This window comes from Dendronephthya gigantea, unplaced genomic scaffold, assembly GCF_004324835.1.
Source record: "Dendronephthya gigantea isolate DGI-Jeju-01 unplaced genomic scaffold, DenGig_1.0 000283F, whole genome shotgun sequence".
NCBI classification, from domain to species: Eukaryota; Metazoa; Cnidaria; class Anthozoa; order Malacalcyonacea; family Nephtheidae; genus Dendronephthya; species Dendronephthya gigantea.
In genome coordinates this window covers 112,315-139,255 of record NW_021163293.1, presented here as the reverse complement: position 1 = coordinate 139,255, position 26,941 = coordinate 112,315, and the positions used below count along the sequence as shown (strand labels likewise).

The 26,941-nt window shown below is 35.2% G+C and overlaps 1 protein-coding gene across 1 annotated transcript; it reads right to left on the bottom strand.

Annotated features, from left to right (window-relative positions):
- Positions 1 to 2: 2 nt before the first annotated feature.
- LOC114541365 (alpha-1-macroglobulin-like) lies at positions 3 to 25,587 on the bottom strand. Its single transcript, XM_028561304.1, has 26 exons — positions 25,482 to 25,587; positions 18,637 to 18,841; positions 18,416 to 18,560; positions 18,042 to 18,094; positions 17,632 to 17,652; positions 16,603 to 16,654; positions 16,424 to 16,497; positions 14,879 to 14,918; positions 13,889 to 13,973; positions 12,996 to 13,092; positions 10,771 to 10,998; positions 10,131 to 10,316; positions 9,528 to 9,635; positions 8,435 to 8,512; positions 7,230 to 7,502; positions 6,958 to 7,086; positions 5,857 to 5,970; positions 4,712 to 4,835; positions 4,152 to 4,232; positions 3,334 to 3,510; positions 2,128 to 2,209; positions 1,725 to 1,881; positions 1,465 to 1,536; positions 869 to 1,034; positions 210 to 415; positions 3 to 71 (listed from the first exon to the last, which is right to left on the bottom strand). The coding sequence occupies exons 1-26, from the start codon at positions 25,538 to 25,540 to the stop codon at positions 3 to 5; spliced, it is 3,081 nt and encodes a 1,026-aa protein (XP_028417105.1). The 5' UTR covers positions 25,541 to 25,587.
- Between the last annotated feature and the right edge of the window lie 1,354 nt (positions 25,588 to 26,941).

Sequence of the window (26,941 nt, the reverse complement as noted above, 5' to 3'; positions counted from 1 at the left end):
GTTCATCTGCGTGTTCCCCAATAATATATTTCAGCAACTTCAGAGAGAGCCTGAAGTGCTACACAAGTATCCTAAAGCAAGGAGTATACCTTTGTTAAGAACAATTGTAAAATAATATATGATATTAGAAAAAACAAATCGATCACTTTTTCTTTTTCAGAAAACCGATACTTATCAGAATCTCGTATCGTAACGTATCGCGTACTTACTTGTGTGGAAGAAAATCCACCCCGATGATTGCGTTGCTTTGATAACCACTTAACAATCTTGGTTACGTCTTCACTGTGTTCTTTGTGGTGGAGGTAGGACAATAAAGCATATCCAGTGGTTTCTACGTCAGCGGCAACTGAACTGAATGTACCTCTATCAGAGGCACCAGAACCTGTGCTTTTTGCTGACCAGTAGAGTTGTCCGCCTTAAATCACAAAAATATCTTCAAATATTACTATTATCATAACCGAATTAACTTTTTAACATCAGCATGTTTGGTGTTAAGCACATGTTCAAATGGTATTTAAAGATTGAAGTGATTGGTTCTTGACCTAACGTAACTTTGTACAGTATACTCTCCAGAAATAACCTAATACTGCGGTAACGGTTCCGTTGCGGTTAGGTTGCGATTCGGTCCGGTCCGGTCGCGGTTCATGCAGTCGCAGTTGACCAATAGAAACCGCAGACGACCGCAAGGGAAAAAAATACCTTCGCAGTGCCCTCTCGTTTCTGAACGAGACGTTATGAACAACTGAGAAGGACAACACAATAACCAAATCAAAAAGTTCGATTCAGGAAGCTAATTGCAAAAATTAAATTAGGTAATACAGCGACTGCAAACATGGGATTATGAACAGAATAGTACAATCGTTCCCACCTTTCAAACTGATTGCCATGTTTTTCAAACGAGACAACATTATTCCTCCTTTAGGATGATCTGCCAATATCAATGTGTATGTCGCTAAGGAAGTAGCGTAGGCGTTTAGAATAGTATCATCAAGTTTTCCCAGAATACAATCCAGAGCGTTTGATACCATCGTCGTCTGAAAAAGGATAATTATTTATTATAGTATTTTTTTTTCATTTCTTGCAAATTTTGTGACATCCAGACGCATGACGATGTGAATATTATTGAGAGAGCCTGAAGTGCTACACAAGTATCCTAAAGCAAGGAGGTGTACCTTTGTTAAGAACAATTCTAAAATAATATATGAAATATTTAAAAAAACCAAATCATTATAGTATTTTTTTTCATTTCTTGCAAATTTTGTGATATCCAGACGCATAATGTGAATATTATTGCCGACTAAGTAGTATTTCACAAAAGATTATCTTTCTTTCTTCGTATGGCATACACGTGCATGCTTACCACGTACCAATATTAATCAAAATTTTATTTCAATCTATCGGCCGCATCAAAGAGCCAATAAAATGGGCCTAATCAAATCTTGGTAATACTTTGGAGACACCTACGTTTTTAAAGCCAGCTTCCAATAAGGCGATTGTGGTGTAGGCTGTTATGATAAGTTCACGATGCACCCCACCCTAAAATTTAATAAATTAGAAGATACGGAACTTTGGGAACAAACTAAGCCAGCCTTATTCCGCATTAAACTTAGTTCAATGAGTTATTGATCATGTTAAACACGCATAGTCGGAAAACATGTTCGTGATTAAATAAAATAATCATAATCATTATTCCCGCTGAGTGCCTCAAATATCAATTTCCGTACCTGAAGTGATCGATCAAAAACCTGACCATTCACTGGGAAACAACCCGACGATTTTTGCTTTTGCTTCAACCATCCAACGCTTTGTTTGATTTCATCTTCGTCAACGAACACATGCCTCCGCGCTCGTGCATATAAACGAATTAGGAATGCCGTTATCCTATACATAATATTTTTTTTCATTTAGCAAATATTTGTAACAACCGCAAAGTATGAAGACTGATTCCACACGCAACAATTCTAAATTTTACACGTACGAGTAATTTAATATAACATAATGAACACCAACTAAAACATAAAAATCATAATACATATACATGCATGGAGCAGAAATAAAAAAAATGAGGTTGAACATGGTTGGCATAAAAATTAAATGCAAAGTTAATTTGGAAGAGGCTGGACTTACATCCCACTTCCTTTCCTGTCTCTGGATCCAAATGCACTGTATTCACCTTCTCCTCGTCTGTATCTTAATTCCTTCTGGTATCCTGTTTAATATTGTCACAGAAAAAAATAAAATGAGATTTGCTCTCCGCTGTGTAATTTATTTCAATGTGATTGAAACAAGGCAGTTCTATATTTTCAGCCCCCAATCTCGAAACTTTTAGCGTTTTGCTCATGTCGCTTTCTCACTGTCTCACAACTTCGTCCTTCACTAATCATATTATTTTTCACATTTTTGCATATTTCCAATCAAAATTTAAAAATAAACAAAGGATTTTGGGTTTTGACGTGCGGGTTTTACTGATATTATAATTAATATGTTAACATTGAAGGGATGAATGTCTTTAATAAACATGATTTGCCAAGATAGCTGATAGCTCACAAAACTAAAATAATAATTTTACTATCTGATTTGGTAGCATTTAAACAAGGTTTTAGAGTCTAGAGGTTTAAAGGGTCTTACATGGCCAGAAATTGCGGACATGGAATATGCAGATTGCCGTAGCAAATTTGCATATCTGTTCAAATATTATTCGTTTGCAGAACTATAAATTATATTGCGCATTCTTAAATTTCGCAAAATTTAAGAAAATCATTGCATCTTTGCAATTTCCCTGGTTGTTTCTTGTAATTCGTGTCATATTAAAGATCCTGAGGTAATATTTTGCTGGTAAAGGTTTATGTCGGCTCTGCATTTTTATTTATTTCTACGCTATTACGGTTTTCGTTTTATATGGTATTCAACGTGATAAATGACCGAAACTTTTTTTTGAAGATGCAGGACGAATACTGATAAAACAATTTGAAATACTATAAAAAAATATTAAGATTAACTTGCTCTGCAACGAGCAATTAAGGCAAATTATAGTCGACCTACCTAAAGGTGTATTTTTAGCGTTTAGTACTGTGCACATTACAGTTTACTATAAACTCACGAAGCTTTATTTTGACACCATATGCAAATTTAGGCGGAAGTAGAATGTTAATTATGTCCGAATTTTCTGGCCATGATTTCGAGAGGATTTATACACATTTCAAATTGAAGTCTGGAACGTTGTCAAAAATCAACTATAGGTCCTCCGGCAGGAATCAAACATGTACGAAATACCTATTTACTCCCTCTCTCTCATCTCCATTAAGAAGAAGAAGCTAAGTTCCATTTTAATACCCGTGGTTATATATCTTAGCGCGTCCTCTTTAGTCTTCTTTGTTATTTGATTTGTTGCCGTAAGGTAATCCAAAATATAAATGTTCGGCGCAAATTTAGCCAAGTTTTGTTCCCCGCAACCACCTGGCATGCTCAACAACCCATCAAAATTTGCCAGAGCCGGGCCCATTATGTCACCTAAGTGAAAAGTTACACCAAGGTTATACATTATATAATATACAAATAATAGATAACGTTCAAGAGAAATCTTGTTCAAGTCAAAAAATGTTTAAAACTATGGGACCAAATAGTAACGATAACAGTAAAACTGAAAAAGGTTTTCATAACAGTTTTCCTAGGATATATTTCTGTAGGCACAAATCTATCCGTGACTTGTTATCAAGAATGCCCGGTAGCATCGCTGAGTACGCAATTTGCATCTTTAGCCCTTTCGGTTTACCATTCTGATAGATTGAAAAAATGCGCAAGACAATGTCCCTAGATCCGTTGTGACAACATAAAAACGTTAAAGAAATGATTAAAGTAAAACATGATTCTTCCATGAGGGAGTTTTGTCGGGATGGGGCCTCGCTTGCCGAATTTACAAGCTAGGTCTCTTATAGATAGTAATTCCGCTGTTGCAACAAGCACGAGGGGTGTTTGCCAAAAACCAGGAACCCAATGTTGGTGTGAATTACTGCATTTAAAATGATCTTTTAATAATGAACTATTATTTACGAACCTCTTTAAACAGCTGAAGGTTTTATTTAAAAAGGTTACATTTGTCTATATTTATACATATATCTATTGCATGGTCACACACGTACTATACTGCTTACCAAAAATCGATATTTTTGGTAGTACTGATCCTGGAACGACATCAGTCGGCAAAGGTAATTCGATTGCCTCGCCATAATTCCCTGTCAAATTTAAACGTTGTGAAATTCAGCAGAAATACTGCAAGTGAAAACACACGAATTTTATGTTCATCGTTCGTCGTGGATGCCAAAGAATCAACGTTAGAATTAACACTTGACGTGTTGTAGTTACAAAGAAATTGCTTGAAATGGATTAAAAAAAAATTTGAATTAAAATTTAGTCGCGAAATATATTCTTCCACAATAGCCCAAACAGATCAACCACTGGCTTAAAGTGCACAAAAATTCACTGGATGGTTTTAATGTTGTGTCTATTTAAGGAAATTATAACGTCGCCTTTAACTATAACGGAAAACTATTCAAATTGACGGCGTAACGTTGAACGGATAATATTGTCGCACTAAAGCATATTGGAATTGCACTATTTCGGAATAATTACAAAATATTCCGCTCATTACACATCAATTAGGAAAATTTGGCCCTGGGAACGAGGTTGGTTTTTGAAGCTTAGACAAACAAACCTCTGAATCCAAGAAAACAGCCATATGGCCTCAAATAGTCATAAGACGGTGCTGAAGTTGGTAGTGGTGGACGACACGATTGAGTGAAAATCCTCAAACTCGAGAAAAATACAACACCAGCATTCTACGATAAACATAAAAACATAATTTTATGTGAATATATATCTTTATTTTTACAATTTTCTATTTTTCAGAAGGGTATACCAGTAATGTTAGCCATGCAAAAACCAAAAAGGGCACATGCATTCCACTTAATATGAGCACTTTTTCTATTCACTTAAAATGTTGGGGGTACGTTCTTCCCGGTGACCGATGGTTTCCCCGTCCTTGTTTGAAAGTTTATATGAAAATTAGATCATGAAAATTTCTTTTTAAGGGATTTATAGTCGACTATTTGTAACACTGAATATAAAGATTTAGGTTCAACGCTTGGGGATTTTGTACTTTCGTTATGACTTTAAACAAAAGAGTCACTTGAGCTATAAGAATCGATATTATTTTTTTGCAAATCGGTGGCGGGCAGAATCCTAGCCTTTCCAGCAATCTGATTGGCTGTACAGCGCAGAATTTTACGATATCTGACAACGTTTTGGAATCCTATATTGTCAGTTATGTTCGAGCGAAAGCGTATTTGTTTTGTTTCTCTAAAGATTTAATGAAATGAATTACTGCGCAATTAACCCGTAGTTTCGGAACAAACCAGTGCAGATCTAATTTTATTAGTTTATTTTTAACTTATTCATGCTTGTTAATTGCAGGTGTGACTAATCTGCATGCATTATACACAATTGCATGGACAATCCAATGGACTTGGAAGTTAAATATTACTTCACAGACAAAATTCCTGTTAATCTAGGGCCGAAGTCGAGGACATGTGGTTTCCTTGGTAGCATACTTCATATGATTTTTAACGTAACATCTTGTATTGCCAGATCTACCAAAAACATCTGAACCTTTTGAACGATTTTTTCCTTTGTGGAATATTCAGGTTCCCTGAAAACCTAGGCCTGGGTTTGACGCATTTGACATCTTTGCGCTTATCTGGGCTGCCATATGCATGTATAGTAACCTGATCTTAAGCACGCAAAAACAAAATGCAACTATCTTTTAGTTAAAGTTTGGGAGCTTATAATTATAGTACTTACGTTAAAGGTTTCGGACACATCAGTTTCAAGAGGCATCCTCAACGACCCCTTGCAATTTGAGAAATCCCTAGCGCTCATTCGACCAGCTCCTTGTCTTCTAAGAATTTCCGTTGCCTAAAATCAAATAATTGCAATTTTAAAGAGCGATATACGGTAGCTACATGACAAACGTGAAAACGACATACGGGTAGCGAATGGTAGCAATAAATGCGCAGTAGCGTAGCCAGCCTCACGATTTGTTCCAACATGCTAATTTTTGGTGTTTATTGACTTTGCATGAAACAATGAATTTCTAAAGAAATAAATTATAAAATGATAACACGAAATTTACATAGCGGGACAAAATCGCCAGGCTGGCAACGCCACTAGCAATACATACGTCTTTTTAATGTTTGTTGCCAGTGGCGTAGCCAGCCTGACGATTTTGTCCCTCGATGTAAATTTCGAGGTTATAATTCCCCATGTCTTTAGAAATCTATTGTTTTCGCAGTCAGTGACACTAATATTAGCATAGCGGGAAAAATCGACAGGCTGGCTACGCTACTGTTTGTTGCTTATCAAAAAGTGAAACAGCTGCCTCAAAAATGGCAATGTAGTTGCAGCAACTCGCAAGAGTATCTGAGAGTGTCACGAGCTTAATTAAAGTTTTTTTGCAAATAGTCCTAGCCAAGAAAAGGATGTAGCAAGGGGCGTAACTACAATAATTGGGGGGGGGGGGGGGGGGTTGTTCATTAATTGATATACCCTGATCCCAATTGTCGTCGTAGTTACGCCTCTGCATGCAACTAATTAATATGGTTTTCATATTCACATCAGATGATTTCTTATTTGTCTGGATTAGTATACAAACTATCGGCCACCTTTGTTATATGGGAAATAAGCAATTAAAATGCTCGCTTATTATTATAACAAGCTTTGCTGGAATAAATAAATAGTTGTAAATTCACCCTATGCATAGGTGTTTAAAATAATCATAAAGTGTAAAAGCAGAGGTATACATAAAGGTGAAAGAATCTTCAACATGCGAATAAACAGACGAATCTAGCTATCATAACCCCAACAACAACCTGCAAAACTTTGCGATAACATGTTTTTACCCACATCTTTTTTCGTTATTTCATCAGTTTCTCCCAAAAGAAAAACACTTTTATCTAGCGCAGAAATGGCTATTCGTGATCCAGGCTTTGCTTTTATAACGATTATTGTCATATCGCCAGGCCTTTTCTCTTGCTCGTCGAACCAATAGATACCTACAGAAGATTCTCTTAAACGTATAGATCAACAATGGCACTTTTGTTGCTAAACCCCTTTATTAAAATTTATGGGCAGACAGGTCATAGTGGTTCCAGGCAATAGTCTTTTATGTGGGTTACCTGATTTTCCAATGTGTCTTCAACGTCAAAAAAGATGCTATCTCCCACAGTTTCTTTATCCCTCCGGACATAGTAGACTAAGATTCTACATTCGGGAACCATTTCTTGGGTGACATCAAATTTAATCTCAAATTCATTCATTGTCATTCCCCTTATGGTTTGTCCGTTGTAGGAAAAGTTGTTTTGATTTCTGATTAAAGTACGATTTTTATTTTCCCAATTCGTAGTCACCCAGATCACATCTGACCGAGCTAGATTTCCTTTGCACAGAATCTAAGAAAGAGAAAAGCATTAACTTCAAAATTTTTACTTGATAAAGTGTCTATAGCATAATAGGCCATATATAATTGGTAATAAGGCCTACATTATTATAATAAGGAACATAAATTACGGGTTCATTCCAATAAATTGCAGTGAAACCGGAAAAAGTTGTCCAAATTATATGTAATGGAAGTCAGGATATTCAAGTATGATTTTCTCTTAGCATCAAATGTGGTATAACGACTGCCTAAAAAAGGCAAAACACTTCTCGACGTTTCGACCTGTGGGCCTTCGTCAAAAGACTCTCCGGTCCCTGCGGACGAAACGTCGAGAAGTGTTTTGTCTATTTTGGGCAGTTGTTATACGGGGTGTCCCAAAAAAAAAGCAACCACTTAAATATGCAGAACATTAATACAGCTGTAAAGCGCAATAGATAAGCACCTCTGGGAATTGAAAATGGCTCTTAATCCTTCATTTACAATGCTAAAAGTCATTTTAGCTGAACTATGGTGCAAACCCGAACAATATTAATATTCTTGCATATTTAAGTGGTTGCGTTTTTTTTTGGGACACCCTGTATGCCACATTGGATGCTAAGTTGTTTGAGGACGCTGCCACGCTGCTCCATGGTTATGAATTTCCCATCATATACGCATTAACCACACTTGCTCTTGTCAGCAATACCTCTGTAGCTCTGCGGCAAAAGCATTGCACCGGCATCGAAAAAACGCAGGTTCGATTCCTGCCGAATGAGCGATAGTTGACTCGATTTTCCTTTAACTGTCCCGGGCTTGAATTTGAAGTGTGTATATAATTCCCCTCGAAATTAAAACCCTTTAAACCTCTAGAATTTACCATACGTGGTGAAAAAATTATGTATGTAATTGAACACGAATCCATATGTATAAGTTGTGTGTTATTTTTACCAAAGGTATACCGTATACCTTATAGAAAAAGGGGATCCTTTCTCGTATGTTATATGGAACTGTGTACATAACTTTGATAGACCCTTCGCTTCCAACCTGAAAGAAAATAGGTTTTGTTAAGCACAAATCTGACCACTCATTACTGATGAAAACGAAGTATTTTCTATTTAGCGTCGGCATGGGTACGTCCAGAATGCGCGGTTTTATATCTTAGCTTATGGCAGCTCGAACTGTATTATTTCTTAAAAGCCTTTCGATTCCTAGCAAGAGATTTATATTTAAAGGAACTCTTTTTCATTATGTGCACATGCATATAACTTCACGTGACGATTAGATATGCCAACATTTTACTATTTCAAGAAAAAAATAAATGTAGTTACGTTTTGTACTGGGAAAGATTTTTCCTGATAAATATTTTTTGGCTGCACAAATTTCTTTTAGGTTGTCCAATCACACGAAAATATTTTATGGAATAGAAATATGTGGGTAACCAAACTTTATTTTCGTCATCTATTGCCAAATTATCAAATCAAATTCACGATTTTGCCTTCCAAAAGTTTATCCGCCTGCGTCATTTTTTATTCATAGTATAATAATCGTTATTATTATATAATGGTCCATGGGTGCATGGTATATTGGTATCATTATTTAAAAAGTCATGGTGGATTTTTTACATATAGGAATATATAGCTAATAGTATAGTTTCGAGTGTATTACGGATAAACGTGCACTAGTATAGGGCGTGTTTAAAAGATTATGAAACATTACACACACAATGCAAAAAAATTCGAAGTGTGGAATAGGATTTTTCAACAGATTAATGACTTTTTATGTGGATATTATATAAATTAATGTCGCTAACACACACGTGTAATTTAAACACTTACAATTCTCAAAGTAGGTAATGGCTTTTTCAAAAGCCCGTTACATATTTTTAAGGATTAATTATGGCCAAGGATTAATTGCGTTTGTCGCGGCAGCGGTAGTTCGTAATAATACTGGGTAGGAAACAGGAATTTTATTGCAATATTAGAGGAAAAGGGTTAACAGAATTACAAAATTCCGTTTGCAATTCAACGAAAAGCTGTAAGCAAATATTCGATAACATTACCTTTGGTGGCAGACGATGAGGCAACACCAATTTCAGATACGTCAGACTTGGTGAATACCATGCTTTGGAAGTCTTCTCTATCAATAATTCTCCAGACATGTAGTCGGCCTGTACAAAAGGTTTTATTTAAAACACATGTTAAATTATTTAATGTATAACAAAAATTCCGCCTAGTGAAAACCCGTGTTTAATGAGCTAGATACTTTGTAAGTTCGCTTGCATTCGATTCTTCAGATGAAAAGTTTGAAATCTGAAATGGGCCTAAAGCTAGTCAGGCATCCGCCTGCTGCCAAATAGTAGAAATTAATAAAATTTCATCACAGAAACAAAGTAATAGAAATAAAATTTTGGTAATAACACAGTTGTGATAACTAAAGATAATTAACATGGGAGAAAGTCAATGGACGTGTTTTAATTCTCAATTCGTGTGCTATTAAAAAGACAGAAATGCCGACATTATATTTACTCGAAAAATGTTATTATTTATTAATTTTTCATTGGCAAACGAAATGAACTATTATTATTCCTAACTAATGGTATTTGAACGTACGGTACGTTCAATCATTGAATATGGATCAAAATATAGGGAATTTATATACCTACCATAAAATCGAGTCTCTTGGCAAAATGCGAAACATTTTCTAGGGTAATCTCTATTGTACCATTGTCGACAGTATATGTTTTCTGCAATAATCTGGTGGATGTGTCACGATGAAAATGTCTAACTATGACCTCGACTTCTAACTGTGCACTTGTTACCGGTTGCCCATCCCGATAAGAGACTTTCACCTGAACCAGAAAAAAATGTCCATTGTTACACATAATAAACACTACATTTTGCATAATTATATATTTTGCAACATTTTGCACATAGGTATCACAGAAATATTAAATTATGTAAATTAGCCGTGCATTGACAGTAAATCGAGTGTATAGTGTAAATGCGGCTATATTGGTTAAGTTTACTAAAGTATTTGCGTTGCCAAAAATAAATGCCCTGAAGATTCTCTATCCAAAGTTCTTAAGCTGTCTCAGGACATCAAATTCAGCACACAAAATGGTTTTTGTGTTAGAAGGAAATTTCAAAAAAAAAGGAAATCAGTGCCTGGAAATAATTAACGAATCAATCCAATCCAATCCAATCCATTATAAAGATTCATTGACTCTAATTATATAATGTGATTAGGCTTGTACGTCGAATAATATACCATTGGCTTATTATCATTTTGCACGATTACCTTACCTTGAATGTCATGGGAAATCCGGGTTTAAACTTTTCAGCAATATCAATAAATGACATCGTTTTCGATTTTCTAATCATAAAAGGGCTTCGTGCAGTCTCCTTCACTTTCACTCCAGTACCACTCTCAGTAAACACAGCTGCAATATGAAGATAATATCTTCTGTTGTATTGCTGCTCTGTCGCTGAATCAATAAGTTCTCTGGCATCTATTTCCACGCATCCTGTTACCTAAAGGAATAGAACAGTGTAAATCTTGACTGAATTGTACGCGAAATTACAAGAATGAGAATTACGGGTTGTTATCTTCAGAAATTTAATTGTTGTGAATTGTCTTTCAGTTGTCTTTGGATGCGAGTTAGTAACTGAACTTTTCGAACAGGTTTCAGGTTTTTTGTAATATCCAAAATTTCGTAAAATGTAAGTGAAATTACTTTTATTATTAATTATTTCGTAAAAATGGGACTTGAGAAACTTCTATGAAATTGTTATTAGTAATAACATGGTCGCCCCGGTTTCTCTTGTTTCAACAGGGATGTTAAAAGACGTATTTCCCCTAAGGACAGGGAGGGGGGATATTTAGTTCTAAACGTACCTCATCAATATATTGATGAGCGACGCTCACAACCGATCCATTAATGATAAACTGAAACAACGAATTCATATATACCGACAACTTTCAATCGCTTTATTCTTCGTTCGCTGAATCAATTCAATAACAGCATTCACAAACAAAAAGCTTCATTTAATTCCTTATAAATTATATTCCCTTCTTCATCATCTTATTAAAAAATAAACACATAACTTTGAACGTCATTAGCCGTCATAATCACTGAACCTTTTCGATAAAGAGATCTCACTAAAGAAAAGCATCTATAATCCATTATTTTTTTCCCTCGGCGACCATGTTATTAGAAACTAAACGCATGCTTTGAGTATCGGTGGTCAAATAATGATACCCTTAAAGTGCCTATATCACTCGTGGAATCGTTATGCATTTGAAAAGAATGTAAAAAGTTAATTAATATATTAAAAAAGTTTTTTGATTTTGTGCAATAATTTTGAAGATACTAGCCCTTAAACTACCTGCAGTTCCTGAGTCCCAAGCTCTTGTAAACAATGGGCAGTTTCGAATTCAATAGCTGTGTTTAAATCCAGGAGGTTGGGACTCAGGAATTGCAGGTAGTTTAGAGGCCTGTATCTTCGAAATTAATGCACTAATTCAGAAAACGTTTTTTAATGTATAAACTAACTTTTGACGCTCTTTTCATATGCACAAAGATCCTACGAGTGATATAGGCACTTCAAGCCTCGGGAAATTTAGTAAAAGTTTTATTAAACCTCCCTCAGTGTGCAGACATTTAATCACTAATATCCCCTTAATCACTAATATCCCTCCCCTTTTTCGTGGAGCAGGAAATAATCATTGATTGTACAGAAGCTAATGTGTTAAATGCTCAATTCCCTTACTCACGTCACAGAAAAAGCCAACATAAGCCGCGAATTATATTTATATCTATATAATTATATATATATATTATATATATATATATATATATATTATATATATATATATAATTATATATTATTATATATATACACCCATTTGTAAAAACGTTGTCCGCAGATAGATATATAGATAGAATAGATAGATACTCGAAATCTAATTAGAAATGCATATGTTGTGTAATATGATTGAAATCCCATGCAAATGTAATCATATGCAATTCTAATTAGACTTCGAGTATCTATCCATCTATCTATCTGCGGCCAACGTTTTTGCAAATGGGTGTGTATATATATATATATATATATATATATATATATATATATATTATATATTATATATTATTATATATAATATATATATATTATATTATAAATATATATAGATATATATATATATATAATATATATATATATATTATATATTATATTATATATATATATTAATATATATATTATATTATATATAATTTTATATATAATATATATATATATATATATATATATATATATAATATATATATATATATATATATATATTGATTTATTGGTGTTGGGGTGCATATTCATCTATTCAAGGGGAGTAGCGTACAAAAAATCAGTCGGGTATATAAGGCATGTATAAATACACACACACCCCTAATTAGGTTTCTAGCTACAGTTCTGGTTAAAAAAGGCATGCATTTTAATATCTTAGCAAATTATGAATAGATAGTACATACATTGTTATATTCTCGTAAACAATTTTGATTCCTTTCATATTTTTTCAGACATAATGTTGCATTCAGGCGTCCAGGTACTGGCTTTCCATACATGTACCTTTTAATAAAATTTCAGAGATGATTACAGGCCGGTGACAGAACCATTTGTAAAAGCAAATACATATTCATTAACCTCAACTTATTATCGTACAGATATTATTTCGAAATTGAGAATTCTTTTCTCGACATTTCTCTCCCAAATCATGTTTTTCAGAAATATCTACCGTTCATTAATACTAATAACTACCATCATTAATTTTTTGCACTTTGCATTTTTGCATCATGTCAGCACATGCATATGTTTTGCCATTACACTTTTTTGTGACCATTTTTCATTTTCAAAATTCTAGTTCCCATTTCGTCACAAAATTTTAAATTATCAGCAATAATCAGTAAAAACAATTTTTGCAATATTGGAAAAATAATGACTACAATGAATCATTGGACGAGATCGAGCAAAATATCGTGATTTGTTGTTGGCGAGCAGATCCAATTATGCTGATCCGATGCCGAAGGCAGCGGCAAATAATTGGATCTGCTCCCCACCGACAAATCACGATATTTTGCGAGAACCGAGTTCAATATTTTTTTTACATTCAATATCTTATTGTTTTTTAGTATTTTCCGGTTTTTTCCTCGGTAACAATACAACTTATTTCCCAAAGTTCAGCAAAGCGAGTCGCCATTATTGTTAACAAAATTGACATCATTGCGCTTGTTCAGAGTATTATTTGCATCTGAACAACATTTTTTAATTAACAAATGCGCATGCTCAGAGTATTATTTGAACGCGTGCAGGTAAACAACCAACAAAAAATTGAGAATACGATGAAGTGATTGATAATAGAAATTACCTGGCACATATTAAAAACAGAATCCTACGCTGGTCCAGTGCTAGATACGACGGTGGTTTTATTTCGAGTTCAAATTTCGGAAGAACTAAATAGAAGGAAAACAAATCATCTGGTGTAACATAAGATTTTGAACGTAAAAGCATACTTACCTATTTCTTGAATTATTTGAAATGAATTTTTTGCTATTACTCCCGCGATAAAATATTATATGGTGGTATTACCCTTGGTGGTAATTTATTAAAATTAAAAGTTTAGTTGTCAGGTAAAATGTTAAGTAATATGTAAAGTGCGTTTGGTGGTTTCCTGAAAAGAAAATTGCATGCTTCAAATCGAAACTTGTTACCAGTCATTCCTGTTATTCTTATTGTTCTTGCTTAATCAAGCTGAAAGCTGAAAAAAACTATTACCTTGCCACACAAAAATGACGATTTTACGGCCGCGCGTTCCCCCGTTTCCCCGTTCCCCATTCCCCATCCCCCCGTTCCCCCTTCCCCCGTTAGCCGTTCCCCATTTTAAAGATAGCCTGACTCGTATGTCATTCGTATGTATTCGTATGTCACTTGTATGTACTCGTATGTCACTCGTATGTACTCGTATATCACTCGTATGTACTCGTATGTAACTCGTGTTACTCGTGTGGTGTTTTAGTCACGATCCGCCACAAGAGATTATTTTCAAATTCGGTGATTAAAGTCTATAAGTTAACGGCAACCAGGTGTATAATAATTATAATCCATCGCAATTATCGCTACAACGGTTAATTAATGAAATTAATTGCTGCCAAGGATTACATTCATTCACGACACATTGTGCGGTGATTACGTTAAAACAGAGAAGCGATAATTGCGTTAGTATAGGTGATTGTCGCATACGAATTTCAAATGTAATCACAATAAACAATTCTGATTTCTGAAAAATAAAAAAACCTTGTACGAAACAAGGGATCGATGCAAGTACGTCATTCAGGCGGGATTTATAAAGCTGCCTTACCGTACTGATCAATTTCAATTTCTTTCGTGATTGTTCTTTCCTAAAAGAGGAAATTTATAATGGGCATGAAAAATAATTAAGATTTATTATTATATCGAAAGCGTCACTTCCGGTGATATGGCGGAGCTTTAGTGATTGCCTGGTCCATTACTTTCCCGTAATAGAGCGGAAACAAAAGTGCACAAATAAATGCTCAAGAGAAAATTTAATTGCTTTTGGAATTAATAAGACGTCTCCAGACAGTTTAGGTAAACTAAATAATTCAATATTTTGTTTTTGCTTTTATCAAATGCGTACCAGGCTACTAATACGAATTCATGCATTTCTTGTTTTTTTTTCAAGTGCAAATACATGCCTTATGCCACATAATAAACTTTTTAATAACCTCGCTTACTCGGTCTTTACCGAGAAATATCGCACCTCGATCTTTTTGTACAAATCTTGCTCTTGAAACTCTGTCTGTTTAAAAAGACCTCGGCCCGATATTTCTCGGTGAAGACCTTGCGCTCGGTTAATAAAAAGTTAAAATTCAATGAAGGACCAGCTTTGGACCGATAAAATTAAACTTTCTTTTTTGAACTATGTTATTAATGTGATTAAGTGACCTAAATGATTATTAACAAATATTTTTACGTCTTTTTTTCGTCTGTTTTTTAAAACTATAACCGAGGTGCAATAATTCGGGTATGATCTTAGCTTCGTGACAGCAGCGTAATATTTTTTTAACAATATGTTTTTCATGCAATTTGTTATTTTTTACCATGGTCAACCTGCTAAATCGTCGCCGGGATAAAGCCCGTCTCCCACTAGGTGGCGAATTTATTCGCGCGAACAGATGAAAAGTAGGAAGCGATTCTATACTTTTTCGCGGAAAAAGTTTTCGCAACCAATCACATTACCGGATTTCAGATATCGCTTCGCGTCGCGCGAATAAGTTCGCCTGGTGGAAAACGGGCTTAACTATTTATCTTAATTATACCTTAATATATAGATGTTAATTATTTCAACCGACTCGAAATATGTTTACAACATCGCTCTTTGGCACTATTTTCTCTTGGTGCATGGGCAATAATTTTCCACTTTTATAGAAGGACTCGTGACAAGGAATCGGCAAATCCTAATCATTGTGAACGCTATAACTACATTATATATAACTGGCAAAACGCAAAATATTACATATATTGCAAAACCTGATGCAAAAATTATTGATAGTTAAAAAATAAATATTGTACCTGTTCAGAAGAACGTTAGGATTTGAATATTAGGAAAAACAATTATTTTATATTACAATTATTTAATCGAGCACAAGGGACATTTAAGGAAATTAGCTTTGTTCTAGTAGGTTTTTAATTAGGATTTAAATGCGCATATATGATTAGGCAACACCTTAAAAAACAGGAAAAACAACATAAAAATTAGTTAGAACCGTTCGATTGTTGTTTAGCTAAAGTGTAAGATGTCGATATTCTGTTAGTAAAATAAATCGTTGAAAATGGAGTGTTGATGCGAACCCTCTTGAACAGTACCGGCGACGTATGTTAGTACCTCAAATATTGCTTTTATGAGCCATTTTCCGAGAACAGGTTCTTCGGACAATTGAAGCTGCAAGTTTGCAAAACCTGAAATGGTACGTTTGTTATATATATATATAATCATTATTTATCATACTTTTCGTTTAATTTCACGGTCGAGAAAAACCGGGCTAAGAAAAGACAGCCACATACCATCTTGCATCAAAACATCTTTCCATTGCATTATCTTCGCACCATTGGGTTCCTATGTTAGAGGAATAACGATCATTATAAATATTATAAATATTAATCTTTTATATTAACTACTTCTTGTATACATGCATAAACGATAGAACTATTTGAAGGTTTGAAATAGAGAAGTTATAAGAAAAGAAGGAAATGCCAGTGATGTAGATAGGTTCTGTCGAGGTTCTCTCTTCTTATGTTTCTCAGATGAGCAAGAAATGACGTCGTCAAGGCCGCTGATAATTTTGTGGACCAGGGACAAAACTCTCTTCACAGGCCAAATTTTGTAGCAAATATAACATAGTACGTTCATGTAATTTTTGTAATAATAATTTTATAATGCGCCCGGCCTTGGGATTTTTTAATTTAGAATACAGCAGATGAGATTTCCTATATTTTGAATTTTTTCATCATATCGAATACATGTTGCATTGTCCAAACTGTAAATAACCCATACGAATGGTATATACTCCCAAAATAGTTTAATGGCATCTTGGAGGACCCTGCAACCTTGTCGCTTTGGGAAATTGCCCTCCCTCTCTTTTTGGCCGCTGTGGGAGTCATTTGCAATGCGTAACGCATTCGATATATTCTTATATGTGAATCACTCCGTTTTCCACCTTACTGAAAAAAATTGGCTAAACGTACAGCCGGATATTAGAATGATCACTTATACCTGCATGCATACATTGAAACTGCAGCAATACAGAAGTAGTAATTAGTTTTCAAATGTGAACCAGTCATGAGTTTTCACGAGCACACATTTCTACGGTGTCATACTTTTCATAAAATGAGCAATAATAAGCAATCCAGATTAAACTATCCTTGCACTTCTGGGTCTCCTGAAACAGGAAGCCCCTTTTCACACCTGACTCCCTGACGTCTACGAGTCCCCCCCTGATCATCTTCCTTACATCCATCCTCTTCCTTCCATTAAAAATTCGCGTATTTACGCCTGCATGAGTGTGAATATTTATGCGCTTAAGACAAACTCACCTCTATAATCACTGAAGAAATCTATAATCGGGAATAAAACGTGAAAATTATAAGTCTAAAGGCTGCCGCTGTTATATACTGAGAATTTATCGTCCTCGTGCAATGAAAAATCTTAAACAAGTGGCGTTCAAACGGAATGTTCTTATCTATATGCAATAAAATTTGCTGCATTGTATATTTCTAAGGAGGTTCTCAAAAGCATGGATTTTTTTTGCAAATTGTCTTTGTATAATTACTGAGGTGCACATGATTATACTTAATTCCGTTTCACATTATGCATTCCAGTCCAGACGCGAATTTTGTTTTCAATCGGTTAGAATTTGAAATAAAATAAAGGTGAAGAACATTTTCGTTCATTCGAAACATTCAGCCTATTGAAAAGAGGTGTTTAAAGTCTTTATTTAAGTTACCTTTTTTCCTGCAGGCTTCAACTTAGGATCAACACTAATGATTCGAATCAAGACTAAAATAAAGTATAACATATCATTTTAAATATAACATATCATTTTAAAGTATAACATATCGTTTTAAATTCTAACCTATATCCCTGTAGAATTTACTATTTTATTACTTTAGAAAGAAAATAATGTTCGAGTTTTACAAATTCTGAAATGATCGTTGTTTATCCAACGACTAGATTACAAGACTACTGGAGTACAAGACTGGATTACAAAACACAAAATGGTAATTTTTCTCTGATGACTTAATCAAGTTTCAGAAAACAAGAGTCATGCATGTATTTAATTATCCCATGTACTTTGCCATGCTTTATGCATAAACTGACCTTTTTGTCCAGGTTTGTAAATCGGTTTGTCAGTTTGAATAAAAACTTTATTTTCAAAAGTTACGAATTTCACCGATTTTTTTTTAGTTCTCACTCCACACACCGTGCTTTCCATTTTAAGAGTCGACGACGCCTTCTCGAGCGCCTAAAAGACGTGAATCTCTAATGAGCAAAAAATATCATGCATACAATTCGACCTCCTGGTTTTCTACAATACTAACCGGAAGTTCCAGAGTGCCGGCTTCATTTGGTTGAAATCGATCTCTGGCTTGGCTTATTAGGACATTTTTTGTCCCATCGTACACTCTGACTTCAACATCACACCCTTTATTGCCAAAAATATTAACTCCGATGTTCATTTTCGTTCCCGCACGAAAAACTCTTGGAATAACAATCAAGTAGTCGTTGTTCCCCAATTCACCATTGCTTTAAATAATCAATTAACATCAATTATCACTTAAAATACTTTTATACTGCTGGTTAAAGTGCCCATATCAACCTCAGGAAAATAACCTACTTAGATAGATCAGATGATTTTAAGAACATTTGCAATATATTTGATAAGACGAAAATTTGATCTTCATGTACTTTTCGGGCCTCAAAGTTGGCTTTTTTCGTGTTTGACCGTGAGGTGCTGTGAGTGGGAACTAGTTGCCCTTTTTCACCGGAAGTGACGTACATTGGAGAACACGCTAATTTTGTAAACAAGTGAAGAAACACGCTTTAAAATATAGAAATATTGCGGCAATAAGGTGCGAAATCTTGTAGCATGTAAACTTTTTGGTTCGTTTTTCGCTAAAACGACGTCGTCAAGTTTTTCCGACAACTTAGACAGCCAACTTGATTGGGATATTTAATTCATCCCGGATTATGTATTGCCAATATTGGAAGTTGAAGACGATACGATACGATACTGTTGCTTCAAGAGACGGTACGCCTACCCATGACGGTTTATATCAACCTTACCAAGACAAAACGATTGCTGACCGACTGACTGTGCCGAGTGTACTGATGAAGACTAAAGTGGGACGTGTACATGAAGAAAGAAGGCAGCTTCTTTTATTTCGCGGCCGGACTATCCCAGTGTTTAATATATAAAGGCACCATATTATTACATATAAAGCACGTATTTATTTGCCTGTTGATTTCCATAAAGCTGTATCAAAATACTGACAAATGTTTCAACCTATTGTTTCACAATAAATATAAATATATGTTTTTGTAGGTGCAAATCTAAAAATTGCAAGATCGATCTCTTGGTAAATGAAAAACAGGAGCGTTGAAGCGTTGAGTGGAGAACTTGTCTTACAAGAAGTTGGAGAAGTCCCACATTGCATAACAATGCGTCCTGGTCGTTGCGTCTAATTTCATAACATAGATGGAAGGAAGTATAAATGTGCAAGGTGATTAAAACAGGCAAGTATTCAACAATAACTAGTGGCTAATATGCATGTCCTTTAGCCATTTCAATTCAAACATGATAAATTAGAATAAGTTCTCAATACTTCACATTGATCTATATCACATTGATGTATATGCTTATGATTTCCAAAAGACAAAGGTTTGATGGTTTTAAAGATCTTTCCTCCAAAACTTTGTCTGGAATGGAATCATGGGCACATGTCGACAAAGGTATTCTTCTCTCTCCCAAGTAACCATAAACCAATAGACCTTTTCAGCTTGCATGCAATTGTGACTTGAAATGGATTAATTTGCATACAAGCTGAAAAGGTCTATTGGTTTATAGCTACTTGGGAAAGAGAAGAATACCTTTGTCAGCATGTGCTTATGATTCCATTCCAGACAAAGTTTTGGAGGAAAGATCTTTAAAACCTTCAAACCTTTGTCTTTTGGAAATCATAAGCATATACATCAATGTGATATAGATCAATGTGAAGTATTGAGAACTTATTCTAAATTATCATGTTTAAATTGAAATGGCTAAAGAACATGCATATTAGCCACTAGTTATTGTTGAATACTTGCCTGTTTTAATCACCTTGCACATTTATACTTCCTTCCATCTATGTTATGAAATTAGACGCAACGACCAGGACGCATTGTTATGCAATGTGGGACTTCTCCAACTTCTTGTAAGACAAGTTCTCCACTCAACGCTTCAACGCTCCTGTTTTTCATTTACCAAGAGATCGATCTTGCAATTTTTAGATTTGCACCTACAAAAACATATATTTATATTTATTGTGAAACAATAGGTTGAAACATTTGTCAGTATTTTGATACAGCTTTATGGAAATCAACAGGCAAATAAATACGTGCTTTATATGTAATAATATGGTGCCTTTATATATTAAACACTGGGATAGTCCGGCCGCGAAATAAAAGAAGCTGCCTTCTTTCTTCATGTACACGTCCCACTTTAGTCTTCATCAGTACACTCGGCACAGTCAGTCGGTCAGCAATCGTTTTGTCTTGGTAAGGTTGATATAAACCGTCATGGGTAGGCGTACCGTCTCTTGAAGCAACAGTATCGTATCGTATCGTCTTCAACTTCCAATATTGGCAATATATAATCCGGGTTGAATTAAATATCCCAATCAAGTTGGCTGTCTAAGTTGTCGGAAAAACTTGACGACGTCGTTTTAGCGAAAAACGAACCAAAAAGTTTATATACTACAAGATTTCGCACCTTATTGCCGCAATATTTCTATATTTTAAAGCGTGTTTCTTCACTTGTTTACAAAATTAGCGTGTTCTCCAATGTACGTCACTTCCGGTGAAAAAGGGAAACTAGTTCCCACTCACAGCACCTCACGGTCAAACACGAAAAAAGCAAACTTTGAGGCCCGAAAAGTACATGAAGATCAAATTTTCGTCTTATCAAATATATTGCAAATGTTCTTAAAATCGTCTGATCTATCTAAGTAGGTTATTTCCCTGGGGTTGATATAGGCACTTTAAGGCTGTCCAAAGTGATCTAGGCATTGCATGAACATGCATATCTGGGAGTGCAGATCATTAAGCATTTTTATACTCAAAGTTTCCAGGCACTTGTACTGCTAATTGACCATACGCAATCAACAGCAAGATTCATGCGCCAGCCTGTCCTTTGCAGCGGCCGCGGAAGAACGTTAAGTGGGGGACTTCTAAATCTTCAAATTATTGATGTTAGAAGACAGTAAAAACAATAAGTTTGAAAAGAAAGTAATAATGCTGAGCTTGAGTATATGAATTAATATCCCCCCCGTAATGCCTTATATGTAATAAATGTTATTATCGCTACAATGTTTGTATGTTTTAAAGACGCATAAATTATGATTAAAATGAATGAGAGCCTCTTTACTAAATGTGCATGCATAATCATGGTAAATTATGTTGCTTTTCCTGACGTTAATAATAAGTGTATCAGATGACATGGGTCAAAGATTATTGCAAGAATTTTTCTTCCGGGATAAAATCGTCTGATGTTATTAATGTTTCAGTAGAAGGCAAGTACAGATTGCCTTTGCAAACTAATTCGACAAATCTTCTGGAAGCCTAGTCGGAAAAGAAGTGTTCAGGAATACAAGTACTTAATTAACTCAGTTAAATATTTGCGCCAATAAACAGAGTGCATGGCATGTTATTTTTCATTGTGCATTTAGGTTTTCTTTAATTAACTCATTTAACTGTGAGTGACCTTCAAATTTCAACAAGCTTCAATTACGGAATTCGAGCACAATTCTAATAATGTCAAACAGTTTTGAGTGCAGATAGCAGCAGAGGCCAACAGGCAACAGCATTGAATGACCTTCTGGTTGTCTTCGAATCGACATGATGCTTTCCATGTGTATGATACGAACAATCATCCACTTCTTTTGAATGTCTTTTATCACGCAAAAGTCTTTATTGTAAAAAATATTTGGCACTTGTTTTGTAGCGTAGGAACCATATTTTGACCGATATGTTATATATATTACGACGTGATTAAGGTGGAATATTCACCGAGGCGAAGTCAAGGTGAATATTCCCCGATAATCACTGAGCCTAAGGGGAATAATTGTTTTAGTATTTTTGCACATGTGAATTGAAACAACAACTGCATTTGTTCGCTTGTAAAAGCAATTCTCCATTACGTCCGCTCCGCCCGCGCGGGCAAAGCGCGCTTTGTTTTTCAGGCCGGTCACGGTCGCATGTGAAATTTTGTTATTCACCTGAAGGTGAATATAACAACATGATACGTCAAATTTGACCGATCAGAAGTAGTAGTAGTAAAACTTTATTTAAAGAATGTAGAATTTGTTATGTTCAATCGTGCAAAAATACTAAAGATCATTAGCTAGCTGAATACCAAATGAAAATCCCATGATGTGCCTCTCGGGAAAGCTTTAGAAAAATCAACGACGCTTTAGCCACAAAAATAATTTAGTCATGCACATGAAAAAAAGTGATTAAGAGTTTTATACAACCTGCCCTGGCATGCTACGAACATAGGAAGTGCAGTAATAAGTGATCATATATGCATGCGACCTTCAGAAGTGAATTTACATTTAGAATTCTTTTTGGTATGGAAAACTGGCGGACGCGGACCGGCGGACGCAGAACGACGGACGTGTACTGGCATACGCGGATTTTGTCGACTGATGTTTCAAACATTTGATTGAAAAACATCCCTCGGGGTTTCTGGCGATTGCGCCATGATTTTAGGGTAACATTACAATAACATGTAAAGTCATATAAAACAAATTTTATTAAAAGAGGGATGTTTAATTGTTTTTTACAATTTTAAACTAAGCTTGAGACGAAACACTATACCGGTTTACACAATCTTCTTGTATGCGAAGCTGTACGCGTCTAGGAAATTAAACTCACAAAGGCAACAAAGCCGTTCTTATATCCGAATATCTGCAATGAGTTCGCTTTCCACTATCCCCGCATGTTCACAACAACAACAAGAAGAACAAAAAGTAGAACAAAAACAACAAGAACAACGACAGCTGCAACAAAAACGAACCAATGCCACTCGGTTACCAAATCTGTTCTTTAGGACATACATCTTGTATCTTTTGCAATTTTGCCTACTTCCAGCGAAGAAAATCAGGGCACCTTCGAATTTAGTGATTGTGTCTGATGCGAATAGGCCCTATGATGATGGAATCCGAGAGTTAAAGGAAACTTCGAAATTCTTAGAGCAATTAGAGCTTGCCTGTCACTAGAGCACATATGATATTTAAGAAATAGTGGATTCAATAATCAAACAAAAAAGAACCAGTTATATATATATATATATCGAGTGAAAATACAATAATCAATAAGCGATAACATAATAATAACTAATATGATAATTAATTAATATTCTTAGTTAATTGGTTTATCGTTTTGGGTTGTCTGCGTCCGGCATTCCGTGTCCGCGTTTTAACTTTACCCACTTTTTTTTGATGATTAATTTACCTCTCATAATGTGATGAATTGCATGTTTTACAATCGGAAACTCCTATTTCCTGTTCATATGTGAACAATTGCTCTCGGAGTGTTGCATTTAATTTCCAAGGTCAAAGCTTTGGTGTAGTTTTTCCACAAACAAAGACCAAGTTGCCCAAAAAATTTTAACCTCGAACGTTTATGATTCACTGACTGCGTCTTTTGCACTTAGGAAACAAAACTATTCGACTGATATACGTTTTCATGCTACAGGTTACCCAACTTGGGCCCTAGCTTACTATTTCTTTGTTTTATATGCATCTTATACAAAATGCCGATATATTCATCTTCCGATGTTTGATGAATCGGCCTCCGAACAGAATCCGATGGTACTCGAATGATAACGCTATAGTTAATTATCGTTAGTTAGCACGACTTGTGGTTTGCGCCATGTAGGAGTTTAAAGTAAGAGCCAGTATTGACTCTGTCTTTATTTCTATATTCCGAATCGGTAATTGTTGAGTGCACACAGGGGAAAATATTTAATAAAAAATCAAATATCTATTATAATGAATTGAACAAAGGTTAAACAGCTCAGTGGCAGGACCACTGCACCAGCATCGCATAAGCGTAGGCTCGATTTCTGCCGGAGGACCGATAATTGACTATTTTTTTTTCTTAACTGTTCCTGCCTTGAATTGAGTTGTGTATGAATCCACTCGAAATTAAGCCGTTTGAAAACCTTTTGAATTTACCTACATGCATGAAGTGCCACAAATTTAATCGTAAAAGCTTAATAAAGGTTAATTAAAAGACAGCGAGCTTTATGAGACAATGCAATTATATACGTGCATTCAAGAAGTGGCTAAAATGCATAGAAGTGCTTAATTTCAAAGTGCCGTAACCGTACAAATAGAGAAAGATCCTTAAGAGATTCTAATTTTATGTGCACTTCACTGTTATCATACGTATAGGAAGTAGGAGAACAAAAATAAGCTACAAAAAAATCGCAACATGTTATTATAATTATAATATTATGTGCGGAAGTAGCATTGATGCGCAACCAGCTGCGAAATAATGATATTACAGCGGAACAAAAAACACGCTGCAACTACAATAATGAATGAAAATATTGGAAGTGGCTTGTCAAGTTACCAATTGACTTTAGAAACGTAGAAATGTAGCTATGTCGGGATTAATCCTATGCAATTCACTAGAATTAGACTTCATGAAAATCTTGTATAATTGACGAAATGACCTTTGTTGTACGTTCGACGGCGGTCATTTTCCAACAACCGAGTATAGTGTTGTATTTAGTTAATTAATTATCTCTGTGATCATAAGGTGATTCCTGTGTGTAACATGGCGCACCGTTGTCTGTTGCGCGTCTCTTCTCGGTGGAAAGGTTTGTACCCTCCACATCCCAATTACATAAAATCAACCCTATTTGTTTTCCGAGATTATTAAAGCAAGCATAGGCCTTACCTATTACCTTCGCAAACGGCACTGGAGAGAAAAAAATGTTTAATCAACATAGGCTGGAGCGAGTAAGGTTTGACGGGACTCGAAGGGTAATGCGAGACAACTTTGGTTACGTACAATACAACGTCATCATATTACAATTGAACTGTAGAATGTAACAATTTCAAAAGGCACCAAAAGAGGATTTTGTGCCAGTAAACGTCGGATAAGGGTTTACACATACCTCACAGGAACCGTGGAGAAAATGTCGAGAAAAAGCAACAACGCTATAATCACATTCATCTTGAACTCTTCTCCAAACAGGTAAACCAACTAATATAGAAGCCCTGAAAACATCTGATTATAAGCTGTTGCGCTGAAACCAAATGCCACCACTAATGTGCTGCCGCGTGACGTACAATGGTCACGTCTGCATGGCAAATTTAATAAGTTCAAGGATAATAATCTCGTAATACATACTGTTGACAGTTAAACATAGACAATAGGCACCAACACTTCCCATGCAACAAAATCACACTGAAGAGTGTCAAAATATTGAAATTAAGTTAGTCCCAATATGCATAAATATATATAACACCCGAAAACACAAACCATATAATTTCTTTACAAAACTATTCAATTCTGAAAAATCGCGTTTAAGCTGAAATATCTAAAAATTATTTTTTATGGGAAAAATAAGCTGAAATATTTAATACATAAAATTCAATTTCGCCGGGCATTCACAAGATGAATGAGAGTATTTTTAAACTTCGGCTTATCCAATGTATAGGGTAAACGCTTTCCGAACAACCGGCGCTATGCGCAAGCTTTAAAACACCGATTATTAACTCTGATTTCAGCGCCCATTCAACCTTGGACGTGGTGTTTTGCTGAATCGAAATATTCGCATGGACTCCGTGATTGATCAGTTCGACTAAAGAGCGAAAAACGAATTTTTAAGGTATACACATTTTAAATTTTGGCAAAATGTATACAGAAATCCCTGAATGTACAAATAAGAGCTCTTATACATCTGAGCATTCGTAACTAATTCACTCGTTAACATCTGTCAAAAGAAGAAAATCTCACATAAAATCGCTGCAAAAATTGCAAGTGTAAACAGGTCTTAAATAAACCGCATGCTATATATGGAAATCGCTTATATACTAAAAGCTTTTGTTCATATTATAACCTAAGGACCCATTACATGAGGCGAGTTGTCCCAGCCAAGCGAGTTGACTCAGTTGACCGGAACGAGTTGAGACATGCGATTACATGGGAAATGTTAATACATACTCTAGCATATCCTTTCCGTATCTTTAACTTATCATCTTTCTGTCGCTTTAAATATTCATTACGATCTTCGCCGTCTTCGCGCGATTGGTGTGATACTCTCTGGGCCAAGAAGTTTGTTGTCGTCTGTATTTTATTTTTTCCTGAAATTTTGTACTGTGCATATTTCTTTCGCCATCATGAAAAAATGTAAACTGACAGAATAATGCATGCGCAGTCAGAATACTTGCCCGCTTTAATTGCCTGGTCAACTCGGCAAAATGCAATTACATGGCGAGAAGTATCCCACCTAAGCGAGTTACTCGGTAAGCAAAAAGCGGGATCTCGCCTAAGCGGGACGACTTGCTTGCCATGTTATCGTAATGTTAATATAATATGGAATAAGTATACACAGCGGGTCAACTGGGCAAA

Coding starts and splice junctions, on each gene's coding strand:
- LOC114541365 (XM_028561304.1), bottom strand. CDS start 25,540: ATGAATGTGATTATAGCGTTGTTGCTTTTTCTCGACATTTTCTCCACG. Junction 3,511..4,151: donor ACCAAAAATATCGATTTTTG/GTAAGCAGTATA, acceptor CTTTTCACTTAG/GTGACATAATGGGCCCGGCT. Junction 2,210..3,333: donor GCTAAGATATATAACCACGG/GTATTAAAATGG, acceptor AATATTAAACAG/GATACCAGAAGGAATTAAGA.